General features: G+C 42.6%; 1 protein-coding gene across 1 annotated transcript in view; it reads right to left on the bottom strand.

Annotated features, from left to right (window-relative positions):
• The window catches only part of DNAH9 (dynein axonemal heavy chain 9), a 380,960-nt gene that overhangs the window by 275,624 nt on the left and 91,682 nt on the right, over positions 1 to 13,654 (bottom strand). Inside the window, exons 21-25 of the mRNA XM_003818106.6 lie at positions 10,833 to 10,963; positions 10,380 to 10,506; positions 5,154 to 5,306; positions 3,789 to 3,914; positions 582 to 821 (exon numbers count right to left, since the gene is read on the bottom strand). Coding sequence (XP_003818154.4) covers positions 582 to 821; positions 3,789 to 3,914; positions 5,154 to 5,306; positions 10,380 to 10,506; positions 10,833 to 10,963 — 777 coding nt within the window. The remainder of the gene's footprint in view (positions 1 to 581; positions 822 to 3,788; positions 3,915 to 5,153; positions 5,307 to 10,379; positions 10,507 to 10,832; positions 10,964 to 13,654) is intronic.

Genomic DNA, 13,654 nt, shown 5'->3' on the forward strand with positions numbered 1-13,654 from the left:
AAAGAGAGAGTGGTAGAGTAGGTGGGTGAATCATAGGCAGCAGGTAGTCCCTTGGCCACAAGACACATAGGGGTCTGATGCCTTGGCTGTTGACTGCTGCTAAAGTGTGCAGCATGCTGTGGCCACCACAGCATAGAAAGCACAAGCTGCTCTGATTACAGGGCTCTATCCCAGCACTTTGGGAGGCCAAGGCAGGCGGATCACCCGAGGTCAGGAGTTTGAGACCAGCCTGACCAACATGGAGAAACCCCGTCTCTACTAAAAATACAAAGTTAGCTGGGGGTGGTGGTAGATGCCTGTAATCCCAGCTACTTGGGAGGCTGAGGCAGGAGAATCACTTGAACCCGAGAGGCGGAGGTTGCGGTGAGCCGAGATCGTGCCATTGCACTCCAGCCTGGGCAACAAGAGCGAAACTCAATCTCAAAAAAAAAAAAAAAAAAAGTAGGAGCAGCCACTGTGATCCTCCCCCAGCTGTCTGGTCAGTGCTGCACAGACCCTGGGGCCCCCATATTTTGGCTGTATGTGCTGTTCTCAGTGTAGCTGTACACAAAAGTGGGCATCCCTGGATGTTTGGGACCCACCTTCTGAGCAATCATCTTGGCTACCACATCCCTGGCATGCACATCGATGGTGCATATAGTCATAATCTTCTGCCGGTCTCCCTTGGAGAGCTGGCCAATCAGCATGGTGATAAGGGTTTTGAGCTGGGCCACTTGCTTCTTATAATAGTCCTTCATGGCACTCTCATAGCCTTCCTCCAGCCTGGCAAATGCCATGCCCACTTCTGTTGTCCACCAGATCTGAGTACAGGTCAGGGCCACCTGTGACAGCAAGAGTTGCCTAGTAAAGCTGTTACCATGGCTGTTTCCAACCAACCCACTCATCACACAGCAAGGGCTCAGGATGTAATTGTGTGGGTGACATGAGCCCCATCCCTCCCTCTTCCACCAGCACTGACTAAGTGAACCATATGCTCTAAACCCTTGAAGGTGTGAAGTTGTTGCGGTACAGGTGGGAAAAGCACTTTCTGCTCCTGAAAAAATGTATCATTCGGTTGAGAAGAACCCAAGATTGATTCTGATCAAGGCCGGTGGCTTCTAGAAATTGTGACACGGGTGATTCAGTCTTTTACTTCCCAGAGGTAGCAACTTTCCCAAGCTTGGGAAGATGACAATATGTTGCCCAACCATCCCAATGACACCCAGTCTTCTGCTCCTCTGTGGTCTGACAACCTAATTTAGTGAGCCACTGCTGATCATCTATGGCACACATTTGCTCTTCTACCATACTTTCACTGCATTTTAAAGATATTTTAAAACCTTAAAGTGCCTATTTTTAAATGCCAAGATGAGAGATATTGAAATTCAATTGTGGTTAATATGATTTGCATTTTCAGAGATTAAAAATAAATAAATAGAAAAAGCAATTGAAATACATATTTCTTCTATTTGCTGGAAAGCTTTGTATGGAACATGCATAACTTTGATTACTCATGGTGGGGAATTTAGATCCATTGCTCATCTGTAGTATCATTTGGTTTGGGGGACACCACTCTAGATGACATTTACTGCAATAGGAGGAGGCAACACATTCTCTTGTCTCAAAATTCTGGTACAGGTAAACAAGGAAGCCTGATGGGATTTACTCCCTTTGTGAAATGGAGAATCTCATCGTAGTAAACAGCACCATTTCTGTTCGTCCATTTTTCCCTTTGAGTTTATGTCCCATTAGATTTTATTAAAGAAGCTCCCCCTCATTGCCAGCCTTACTGGGATAACTTGAGAGGATGTTCCAATCCTACTGTTAATAAACACCTCTTCTTGTCTGCAGTGTGGACTCCTTTCTCCTCTCTTCTTCATAGCCAAGTTTCTCCCTGCTATTCACACACATTCACTGTGAATACTTTCTTTTCTTTTCTTTTCTTTTTTTTTTTTTTTTTTTGAGACAGAGTCTCGCTCTGTCACCCAGGCTGGAGTGGAGTGTTGTGATCTCAGCTCACTGCAAGCTCGCCTCCCGGGTTCACGCCATTCTCCTGCCTCAGCGTCCTGAGTAGCTGGGACTACAGGTGCCCACCACCACGCCTGGCTAATTTTTTGTATTTTTTAGTAGAGACGGGGTTTCACCATGTTAGGCAGGATGGTCTCGATCTCCTGACCTTGTGATCCACCCACCTCGGCCTCCCAAAGTGCTGGGATTACAGGCGTGAGCCATCACGCCCAGCCACTGTGATTACTTTCTACCTTTTCCCACTCCTCAGCCCCTGCAATGTGGCCCCTTCCCTACCACTCCCCTGAAATGGCCTCACCAAGTTTATCCATGAACCTTCTTCATCCTCTTTATTTTGCTTCATCTCTTAGAAGTGTTTGACATTTCCTACCTCTTACCTGCTACCAACAGTTTCTTGCTTGGTTTCCACGATTACTGTTTCCCGGTTTTCCTTCTGCTCCCAAAAGACCATTTCTTATTCTGCTTTACTGGTTCTTCCTTCCTCCTCCTCTGGCTCTGAATGATGCTCAAGAATTTGTTCTGCACTCTCTTCTCATTCTACATACTTTGCAAGGGCAATCTTATCTACTCTATGGCTTTGATGACTATTAAATGTCTGCAACCCCCAAACAGAGCAACACTACTACTATACTGTTAACTGAGGGAAGGAGGAGTGGCCTACTGTAGCCAGAGTTACTTTAAACATTTCTTGTTAGATCTGGCTTCTCTCTTATTACGCTTCTGAGAAACCTATAAGGAATTCCGCTCTATCTCAGAATCAAGTCAGACTCTCCCACATGGTCTACAGAAACTGGCTTCCAGAATCCACCTGCAGCCTTTGCTCCTCCTCCGCTTACTCTGGCTCAGACACACCTGCTCACCCTGGCTTCTGAGCCTGGGCTCTTCCTCCTACTTGGTTGCTCTTTGCTCCCATTTTTAGCTTGCTAACTCCTGCTTCACATCTCAGCTTTCATATCATATGCTCAGGGGCGTGTCCCCAGACCTCATGAACTATCTGTATGCTCCCAGAGTACCCTGAGCCTCCCCTATTAAAACACCTGTCATGGCCGGACGTGGAGGCTCACGTCTGTAATCCCAGCACTTTGGGAGGCCGAGGTGGGCGGATCACTTGAGTTCAGGAGTTTGAGACCAGCCTGGCCAGCATGGTGAAACCCCATCTCTACCAAAAATACAAAAAAAATTAGCCAGCCCTGGTGGCGCATGCCTGTAGTCACAGCTACCTGGGAGGCTGAGGCAGGAGAGTGGCTTGAACTTGGGAGGTGGAGGTTGCAGTGAGCCGACATCGTGGCACTGCACTTCAGCCTGGGTGACAGAGCAACACCCCGTCTTAAACAAACAAACAAAAAACAAAACAAAACAACAACAACAACAAAACACCAGTCATATGTGTCAGCAGTTCAGTTCCACATGAGTCTGTAAACTCCAGCAAGACAGGTGTCATTGTCTTGTTCCCTACTGGTGTGTCCTGTGCTCAGCACAGAGCTTGGCACATAGAAAGTAGGCTGGCTCAAAGAGTTGAACTGTTGACATTTTCTCCCTTCTGTAGCCAATGAGGGCAAAAAGAGATCACCCTTGATTTCCCAAGGTCAGGGTTGACTTAGGTCATTATTGTTAATCCCCCTGCTCCCACCTGCTGACCCCTCACAGTGGTCTGGGATTCAAGCCTCCCTGGCTGTGAAGCATGCAGCCAGCCTGATATCTACCAGCTGCTGAAGGCTGGGGGAGGCTGCGGAGGCAGACAGCCCCATCCATGGAGGATGGGGATCCCATTAGGAGAATACCTGAGCTGGGTAGTCAAAAAGCCACTGCTCCCTCGGCTTTTCTTCATAGGCAGTTACACCTTCTGTCATCTCATGCCTCACAGTGGCCTTCATGTGACCAAGGACATGGTTCAGCCATATTTCTACCTGAAAGAACAACTCAGGTTAGACACTGGGTGCCTGAGAAGTTTTGGTTAGTCCTACATATTTTCTTCCACTCAGTCTGAGGGAGTGAAGGAAAGGGAGCCCACACATTGTATACAGCCCCAAGTGGCTGCCAGAAGGTGCAGAGAGATGTGCTGTTTACGTAATCCGGGATGGTGATAAGTGAGACCCAGACTTAATTAACAGCAGGCTGATGTGTGCATTTGGAATATGCAGGACAGAGTAGCAGGTTAAGGGGGTGGGGGCTGTCACCCAGAGCTCATACAAGGAAATAGAAATCTGGGTTGAGCTGGGTGTAAATAAATCAGTGGCTTCTCATGACCTTGTCCACTCTGAGTATGAAGCGCAAACCAGGATTGTATTCCTCAGCTCAATGCTTTCTGGGTCTACAGAAAGAACGTATTGTGAATGAAACCCCAGGGCCACCCACATATAACTGAGAAGCAATTATTTTCTGGCACTAGAATTGCTTTCTTAGATATAGGTGATAAGGGTGGAACCCTGTAAAATATCCTTACCCCAGCTGTTATTTGGCACTAGATGAGAATCCCCAGGGGCAATGCTTTGCTGGATCATTTCGGACGATAAATAAATAAAGAAAGGCTTATACTTTATCGGTGGTGCTAATGGATGGGAAGGAGGCTTAAGGGGTAAATGGTCCCATGGTTTGTGTCCCTTGCATTGGACATGGAGATTTGGAGGAGGCAGTTCCTGGAGCACAGTGGTAGTTTGTTCTCCAAGGGTAAGGCTGTGGGAGGAAGTGACACTAAGGCACATTTGTGCAGAGAAGGGACATCTCAGGAAAGCAGCTGGTTCCACAAAAGGACATTTTTCTCCCAGGGAGGGTGTCAGTGTTCCAGATTCCCCCAGAGGATGCTCCAGGGGTTGCCATGTTGACGTCTCCTGGTGCCGCTAATCATTTTAAAATCCTTTTCTCATTGACTTGGGTAGCTGTTTATGTGCATTTTATTTCCCTCTGCACAGGTCTTTGGTTAAGGAAAAGATATGAATGTTGACATGTGTCCTTCCCTGAAAGAGGACAGCAGGGCGCCAGCTGCTGCTCCAACATCAGCTCAAGTCAAAGAAGCTGGCTCTTGGAGGGCATGGACAGCAGCTCTGGACCAAGGTCAGAAAGGCCCTCCTAGAGTTGATGCTGATCATATTTGAATGAAGGCATTTGAGAGAGAAAAGCAGAAGGAGGGGAAAGGGCTATTGTGTTACCTGCCCGCTGCAGTCACAGGGCTCACTGAAAGCCACATACTCTTCTTCTTTGCTGTACATGCCGAGGCTTGTCTTGGTTGGTTCCCCACTGGCATCTAGCTGGAATCGCATCTTGGCCATGTTGTCAAAGAGTTTGGAAAGGTGACGTTGAACCTATGAAGGGAAACCAGGCCAAAGGATCATAAAACATGTTCGGGAAGCTGCTTATTAGAATTGTTTAGAGGCCTACCGTGTGGCAATCATTGTGAAAGACAGAGTGGTGGATACCAAGCATTTAGAAGGAAGTTTGTGGGAACAACGCTGATGTGAGGACAGGAATAAAATGAATCCGTAGAAGTGGCTAAAGGAAGACTGAATAAAACTAGTGAGAGTCATGCACTAGCTATAAACCAACTAAGTCACAATGGTTTGACTAAATTTGGATTGGTCTACTATAGATAGGACTAGATTGGAGAAAAATATGATGGTCAAGTTGTAAACCTTCTTCCTAAGAAAACACTACCATGGTACAGGACATGAGCAAAGGACCATCTAGTAGAAGAATGCTAACATACATTGAATCTGGTGAGTCAACAGTGGTGGCGGCAGTGGCCTGTGGAAGAAGCCACCCCATTCTTTTTTTATTTTTATTTTTTGAGACGGAGTCTGGCTCTGTCGCCCAGACTGGAGTGCAGTGGCGCAATCTTGGCTCACTGCAACCTCCACCTCCCAGGTTCAAGCGATTCTCCTGCCTCAGCCTCCTGAGTAGCTGAGATTACAGGCGTGTGCCACCATGCCCGGCTAATTTTTGTATTTTTAGTAGAGATGAGGTTTCACCATGTTAGTCAGGATGGTCTTGAACTCCTGATCTCGTGATCCGCCCACCTTGGCCTCCCAAAGTGCTGGGATTACAGGTGTGAGCCACCACACCCGGCCATAGCCACCCCATTCTTGAAACCTCTTCAGTTCAACAAACACACATCAGAAGGGTTCCAAGCAGTGCAGGCATGCTCATGGCAAGCATAAAGTCTGGCTGTGCAGGGCTGCTCCCAGCCATGGCATCTGAGGAGTAGAGGTCCTCTACAGTGATTGCCTGGGCCTGTAGTGCTAGGAGGGATGCTGGACAGAGCTATGTTGTGGTCCTGAGGTGAAGAAAATGGCAGACTGAAGGAAAAAGAATAAACAGAACCTGCCCCCTGGTAGAGCTTCTTGAATAATTACAAAGGGCCCTCCAGCTGCTGGTATCCTGACTTTTAATGCTAAATTTAGAACAACCAGCTCTCCAGCTTATGAGATGAGAGGACAAATCTAAGAGTGTTTAGGTGAACTGTGAAGGTACCCATGGAAACACCACCCACACTGATTTGGGTACAAATACCAAGATAGACCTTTCTTTATTGAAAAACAAATGCAAATTAAAAATAACAACAATATAGAACCTATGAAAATATCCCAAAATTTAAAAGGAGAAAACAGGACTCAAGAGGGCAAAGAAGAGCATATATATATATAAAATATATAATGTATCTATGTTATTTTATATATAATATATAATTAGTATGTATAATATAGAATATTAATATAATATTAATATTATTTTCTATCTAATCTAATATATAATTATTAATATATAATATATTATATAATTATATATATTAATATATTATATAATATATTGCTATTATATTAATATAATATTATTAATATATTATTATATTAATATAATAATATATTATTATATTAATGTAATATATTATTATATTACATTAATATAATAATATATTATTATATTACATTAATATAATAATATATTATTATATTATACTATATATTATATTATATTATATATTATATATAGCTAAATTTTATATAGGTATATATACTATATATGCTATAAAGTAACATTATATATAATTTTATATATAATTTTTTTAACCTTTATACATAATTATATATAACTTTACATAAAATTGTATATAACATTTTTTAAACCTTTAATAATGGAAACAAATCAATTTGTGAACCATCACCTTGTTTTTCTTTCAATTACATTAAAGAAACATGAAGTCTATAAAACGTGGTGAAAGATGAGTTGGCAGAGGTAGAAAAATAAGGAGACTAACAATGACAGAGTACGGTTTATAGCAGTATTAGCAACACTAAAGTGCAGAATTGACACAAAAAATTAAATATGGTGGAAGAGCTTGAGAAACTTACTGATAAATGCCAAGGAAGAGGACTAAGAGATAAAAATATGATGAAAGAGAAGGTAATGTATATAGCATGTATAAAGTGGAATCTCAGCTTACGGAAGTATGATAAACCTGAATGAAAAAATATACAGATAAATGGGATAGATGTATTATTTAAAAACATGCTAGAAGAAGACTTTTTCAAGATCATAAAAGCACTCGTTTTCAGATAGGACAAAATCTCATCATGTTTTAGGGATAAATTAACAAAACAAGTATATAAGCATACAAATTTTTAGAAATTAATTTAAATTTTATTCTCTATAGGGACCTAGATAGAAAGAAATTAGGCTATCTAGAAATTTTTTTTAAAGCAGGCAGGCCTCAGATGACTTCTTTGTAACAACAAACAGCAGAGTGATATCTGCATGGATTGAGAGGTGATCACTGTGACTCATGAATTCTAACCCTAACCATTCACTTGCTCACATGTGAAATGACAGAGTCACAGATATAGAAGGAATTAGGATGTATTCCACCATGCTTCACCTCTTAGGGTGTGGGGAATACTCAAAAATGTACTCAAATAAGAAATGAATCAAAATAAATATTTAAGAATGAGGCCTATTCTGGTGGCTCATGCCTATAATCCCAACACTGTGGGAGGCCAAGACGGGAGGATCACTTGAAGCCAGGAGTTCAAACCCAGCAAGACCCCGTCTCTACAAAGAATTTTTAAAAATTAGCTGGGTGTGGTGGCTCATGCCTGTAGTTCCAGCTACTCTGGAGACTGAGGTGGGAGGACCGCTTGAGCACAAGAGTTTGAGGCTGCAGTGAGCTATGATCATGCCACTGCACTCCAGCCTGGGTGACAGAGCAAGATCCAACCTTAAAAAAAATTAATTAATTTTTAAAAAGAATGAGATATAAAAAAATCTGGCAGTGATCTGAACACAGAATGAATAAAAATACAGTTATAATACAGAATGCTAATGCATTAATAATAAATATTTCATCACCACCACACCTGGACTACTTTGGAAATATTTTCATCTATAGGAAAAAAAGAAGTGCTATAACTATCAGGGATAATCTCTCTTTAGTACTTGCTTCTTATCAACAAATCAAAACCTAATTTCACTAAGTTAGAAAGGGTAGGTCAAAGACAAAACAACTTATGCATGTTTTCATCCTTTGGCTCTGTTTGAGAAGCTCTTGTCTGCTGCTTGTGGTGAAGCAAAAGGGTGGAAATTTGGCAATATCTAACAAGACTACATATGTATCCACCCTTTGAGCCGGGAATCTCACTTTTAGGAGTTTACCTGGAAGACAGATGGCCAACAATACAAAGTCCAAGGTTATTCAATGCCACATTCTTTGTAATTACAAAATATAATAAATAACCTATGGCCAAACTGTGGTATATCAATCCATGGAGTATGATGCAAATATTAAAAAATGAGGGAGATATCTTTGACTTGATATGGAGTGATTTCCAAGCTATGTAGCTAAGTAGAAAAAAGCAAAGTGCAAACAGGTAGGCGTAGCATGCTACCTTTTGAGTATGAAAGAAGGGGAAATTAGAAACTGTACATGCATGAATGTAAATATGCATTTGCTTATTTTTGTAAAGATAGACATAGGAAAGCTAACCCAGAAATTAATGAAATTGGTTACCTATAGGGGGTGGAACAGAGGTGGTTATGGCATGAAAGGAACAGAGGAGGCAAGGATACATCTCTGAGTATATACATATCTTTTTGCATAGTTTGACTTTTGGAATCCTATCAGTGTCATACATATTCAAACAATCAAATAAACAAGTATGGGAAAAACCCTAACACTGAAAGCAAAAAGAAGCAAATGAGCCCAACTATTCTTTAAATGAATAACAAAATCACACGAGGAAAAAGAACTCATCCAAGCATTTTGAGACCCAGACAATGTTGAGAGCAGAAGTTCTCATAGTGTAGTCCCTAGACCAGCAGCATATTGGGAAAATTCTTAGAAATGCAAATTCTCCAGCTCTAGCCAGACGTAGTGAATCAGAAACAGTGGGAGTGGGACCGAGGAATCTGTACTTCGACAAGCCTTCCAAGTGATTCTGATGCACTCCCAAATTTCAGAACCAGTGTCTGCAGCTCCAAATACCAACACTGCTACAATTAGTTACTTTAATACTCAAAAAACCTTCGAACACAGCAGGTTTCTTCTGTTTTACAGATAAGGAAAGTTTGTTGCTAAGAAGTCACATGTCCAAGACTCTATGGCTAGTAACTGTCTAGAACCAGAAGCCAGAACCCCACATTTTGGGCTTCTCATATATGCTTTTGCCAATAAGCCTTACCTCCATATTCAGTTAACATAACTTCCAATCTTATCTCCCTATAGAAATTTTAGCTATCGAGTTTGGCCAGTATTTCCTGGATCTTTCTTCAGAATCAGATTGAAGGCATTCTCTGCCAAGCCTCAACTCCTTCCACCTTTGCCATCCTCAAAGTTTCTCAGTTCTTTGTTAGAGATTAGCCTCTGATGGGCCAGAGGGCATGCTGAGCAGCAATACTGATGGGGATTAAGAAAGCTCCGAGGTGGCCGGGCGCAGTGGCTCACAGTTGTAATCCCAGCACTTTGGGAGGCTGAGATGGGCAGATCACGAGGTCAGGAGATCAAGACCACCCTGGCCAACATGGTGAAACCCCGTCTCTACTGAAATACAAAAAAAATCAGTCGGCATGGTGGCATGCACCTGTGGTCCCAGCTACGCGGGAGGCTGAGGCAGGGGGATGGCTTGAACCCAGGAGGCGGAGGTTGCAGTGAGCCAAGATCGTGCCACTGACTCCAGCCTGGGCGACAGAGCAAGACTCCATCTATTAAAAAAAAGAAAGAAAGAAAGAAAGAAAGCTCTGAGGTATGTGATGATGCTGGGGGCAACACAAACAGGTCTGAAGTACAGAACCTGCCAGAGAGAAGAGGCATGATGGGGAGCCAGAAACTGCCTCCTGCTGGGCACCCCTCAGCCCTCCTAGACCTTTCTGCAGACGTTCCTCCAGCTTACCTGTTGTGGAGCTGTGCCGTTGGAAAGGATGTCTAACAGATCGGAGGAGGAGAGAAAGTAAAACCGCGGGAAGGCAAGCCTCTTGGTGTCGAGGTACTCTGCCAGGGCCTTCTCACACAGGCACAATCTGAGGGCACAGAACACAGAATTTCCCAGTTAAGAAGGTCTAGACCCATGGATACACATACATTACTTAAATGTCTGTATATGCAATAGACGGAACATATGCAGAAATTAGCACAAGAAACACTTAGAGATATTTGCAAAGATATACATGGATGTGTCTACCTTGGCGTCAACACCTCTAATAATGCCCCATGCTACCCAAACACACAGGCGAAGAAAGGGACATGCAAGGCACCCATACTCACTCCTGCCCACTGGTCTCAGAGACGATGGGGAAAAGGAAATGATGCCTTCTTATTAGAGAAGGGGTAATGGGCGGACCCTCACCTGCCCTGAATATCCTCCAGCTTTTCATACAGGCCTGGCTTGTTGGTGGTTTGCACTACATTTGGAGTTTTCTGGGCATCATAAGCTAGCTCTTTAAAGTCAGTGTCGATGCCTTCAAACCTTTTAGAATCCTGCAAATAAAAATGTGGAAGCAATTAACCACCACTCCACTCAGTTCCTAGAAGCTCCCTCCATGGAGCCAGTTAGAAGCAGAAACTTGTTCCTGGGTTGTCAAATACAGAGAATAGACTCAACGAAGGAAACACCCTTAGTTTAAGCTGCATTCAGCTTAGAACCCATTTACATTTTCAAAAATTATTTAGGAGTCCAAAGAGCTTTTGTTTATGTAGGTACTATCTATCATATCTTTCAATATTTTCTGTACCAGAGGCTAAAGCTTTTTTAAAAAGAAATTTCTAAAATATTCATTAATGCATTTAGACCGGGCGCCGTGGCTCACACTTGTAATCCCAGCACTTTCGGAGGCTGACGCGGGCGGATGGTTTGAGGCCAGGAGTTCGAGACCAGCCTGGCCAACATGGTGAAACTCTGTCTCAACTAAAAATAGAAAAATTAGCTGGGCTGGGCTTGGTGGTGCAGGCCTGTAATCTCAGCTACTACTCGGGAGGCTGAGGCATGACAATCGCTTGAACCTGGAGGGTGGAGGTTGCGGTTGCAGAGAGCCAAGATCGTGCCACTGTACTCCAGCCTGGACGACAGAGGGAGACTTTGTCTCAAAAAAAAAAAAAAAAAAAAAAAAAAAAGGCATTTTAAAAGTAGCAATAATAAGCTGGGCGCGGTGGCTCACGCCTGTAATCCCAGCACTTTGGGAGGCAGAGGCGGGTGGATCACAAGGTCAGGAGTTTGAGACCAGCCTGATCAACATGGTGAAACACCGTCTCTACTAAAGATACAAAAAAAAAAAAAAAAAAAAAGCCGGTCATGGTGGCGTGTGCCTATCATCTCAGCTACTCAGGAGGCTGAGGCAGGAGAATCACTCGAACCCGGGAGGCGGAGGTTGTATTGAGCCGAGACCGTGCCACTGCACTCCAGCCTGGGTGACAAAGCGAGACTCCATCTCAACGACAACAACAAAAGTAACAATAATAAACCCATTATGTCAGCATAAATAAAATACTTAAGTATATTTTCCAAAACCAAAAATAACAGTTGAAAATGGGGCATCATTTCACTTTTTGTCAAATCTCTACAATATCTGACTTAACAGAAAACTGCTTCTGTATCAATTTATTATGATATCACATGTCATCTGATCTCTGGAGAACCCCACTGTACACTCATGGAAGAATGAGAGAAAAAAAAAAGGCGGATAACATCTTAATGTGATTATTAAGATAATTTTGACCTTGAGGACTCCCTGAAGAGGTCTCGGAGACCATCCCAAGCCCCAGGTATACAACACTTGATTCGTAAGTAGATAGTGGATCTAACGTTCTTTCTGGACCCCTGCAAAAGTTTATATAACCAAAATGAATTTTCCCTCAGCAAATATACTCCTTTGATGTCAAAAGTAATCCGTTGTCAACATTTTTCCCAGACATACACACTCACAGTATCATTGAAATGATTGACAGACTAATATATGCAATGTGCTTCAGCCAAATACATGGCACCTGGTGAGGTGGTAGAGCTTGTGGTATTATTATTACATAACAACGATCATAATGGTATGTGCCATGTGCATTGTTTTAATGAAGACTCTGGAATAGATACTAGTATTAGTCCCAGTTTACACACAGGGAAACCAAGGCATTGAGAGGTTAAGTGTCCTGCCCAAGGTCCCACAGCTGCAAGTGAGAGAATGAGGACTCAAGCCCAGGCCTGCCATTCCTTCCCTCTGTGATCCTGCCCCTTGCCCAAGAAGACCTAAAAACAAGAGGGTAGGCCGGGCACAGTGGCTCAAGCCTGTAATCCAAGCACTTTGGGAGGCTGAGGCGGGCAGATCACGAGGTCAGGAGCTCGAGACCAGCCTGGCCAACATGGTGAAACCTTGTCTCTACTAAAAATACAAAAATTAGCTGGGCATGGTGGCACTCATCTGTAATCCCAGCTACTCAGGAGGCTGAGGCAGGAGGATCACTTGAACCCAGGAGGCAGAGGTTGCAGTGAGCCGAGATTGCACCACTACACTCCAGCCTGGGTGACAGAGCAAGACTTCGTCTCAAAACAAAAACAAAAACAAACAAAAAAAACACAAGAGGGCAAAGTAAATTATGATTCCTCAATGAGATATTTTGCTCCAATTAAAAATAAAAAAGTATCAAGGTTGCAGAAGTATCTGAAATATCTGGCATAAATGTTCAAATGAAAAAAGTTGAATAGAAAATTATAATTACACTGAGAGCAATTATGTAAAAATATGTATATACATGAACCAAAGTTGGGAGAAATTCATAATGAATGAATATAGTTACCAGTTAGGGTGTTAGAGCCTGGCTGATTTTATTACGTTTTCAAATTGTTTCTGTTTCATTGTTATTACAGGGAAAGTAAATGTGTTTACATATTTTATACACAAACTTGTGGCACTGTATAGAGGTTAATGATACTAACTCTTCAATATTTTTAATTAGAAGTTCTCAAACATCTCCCTTAAAGTTTCTGCAAGAATCTCCACCTCTGTCCCGGCCCCCTTTTAATTAAGCCTTGCCTGCTTCAATCACTGGCATTTGAGATGAATAAAATCTGGCTTATTCAATTTGACTTAATGACAACTGCCATACAGAATTGTTTTCTATTACTTTTCACTGCAAATATACAACCTTTAATCTACAGTATTACACTAAATATGCTTTTTGGGA

Source organism: Pan paniscus, chromosome 19, assembly GCF_029289425.2.
Source record: "Pan paniscus chromosome 19, NHGRI_mPanPan1-v2.0_pri, whole genome shotgun sequence".
NCBI lineage: Eukaryota > Metazoa > Chordata > Mammalia > Primates > Hominidae > Pan > Pan paniscus.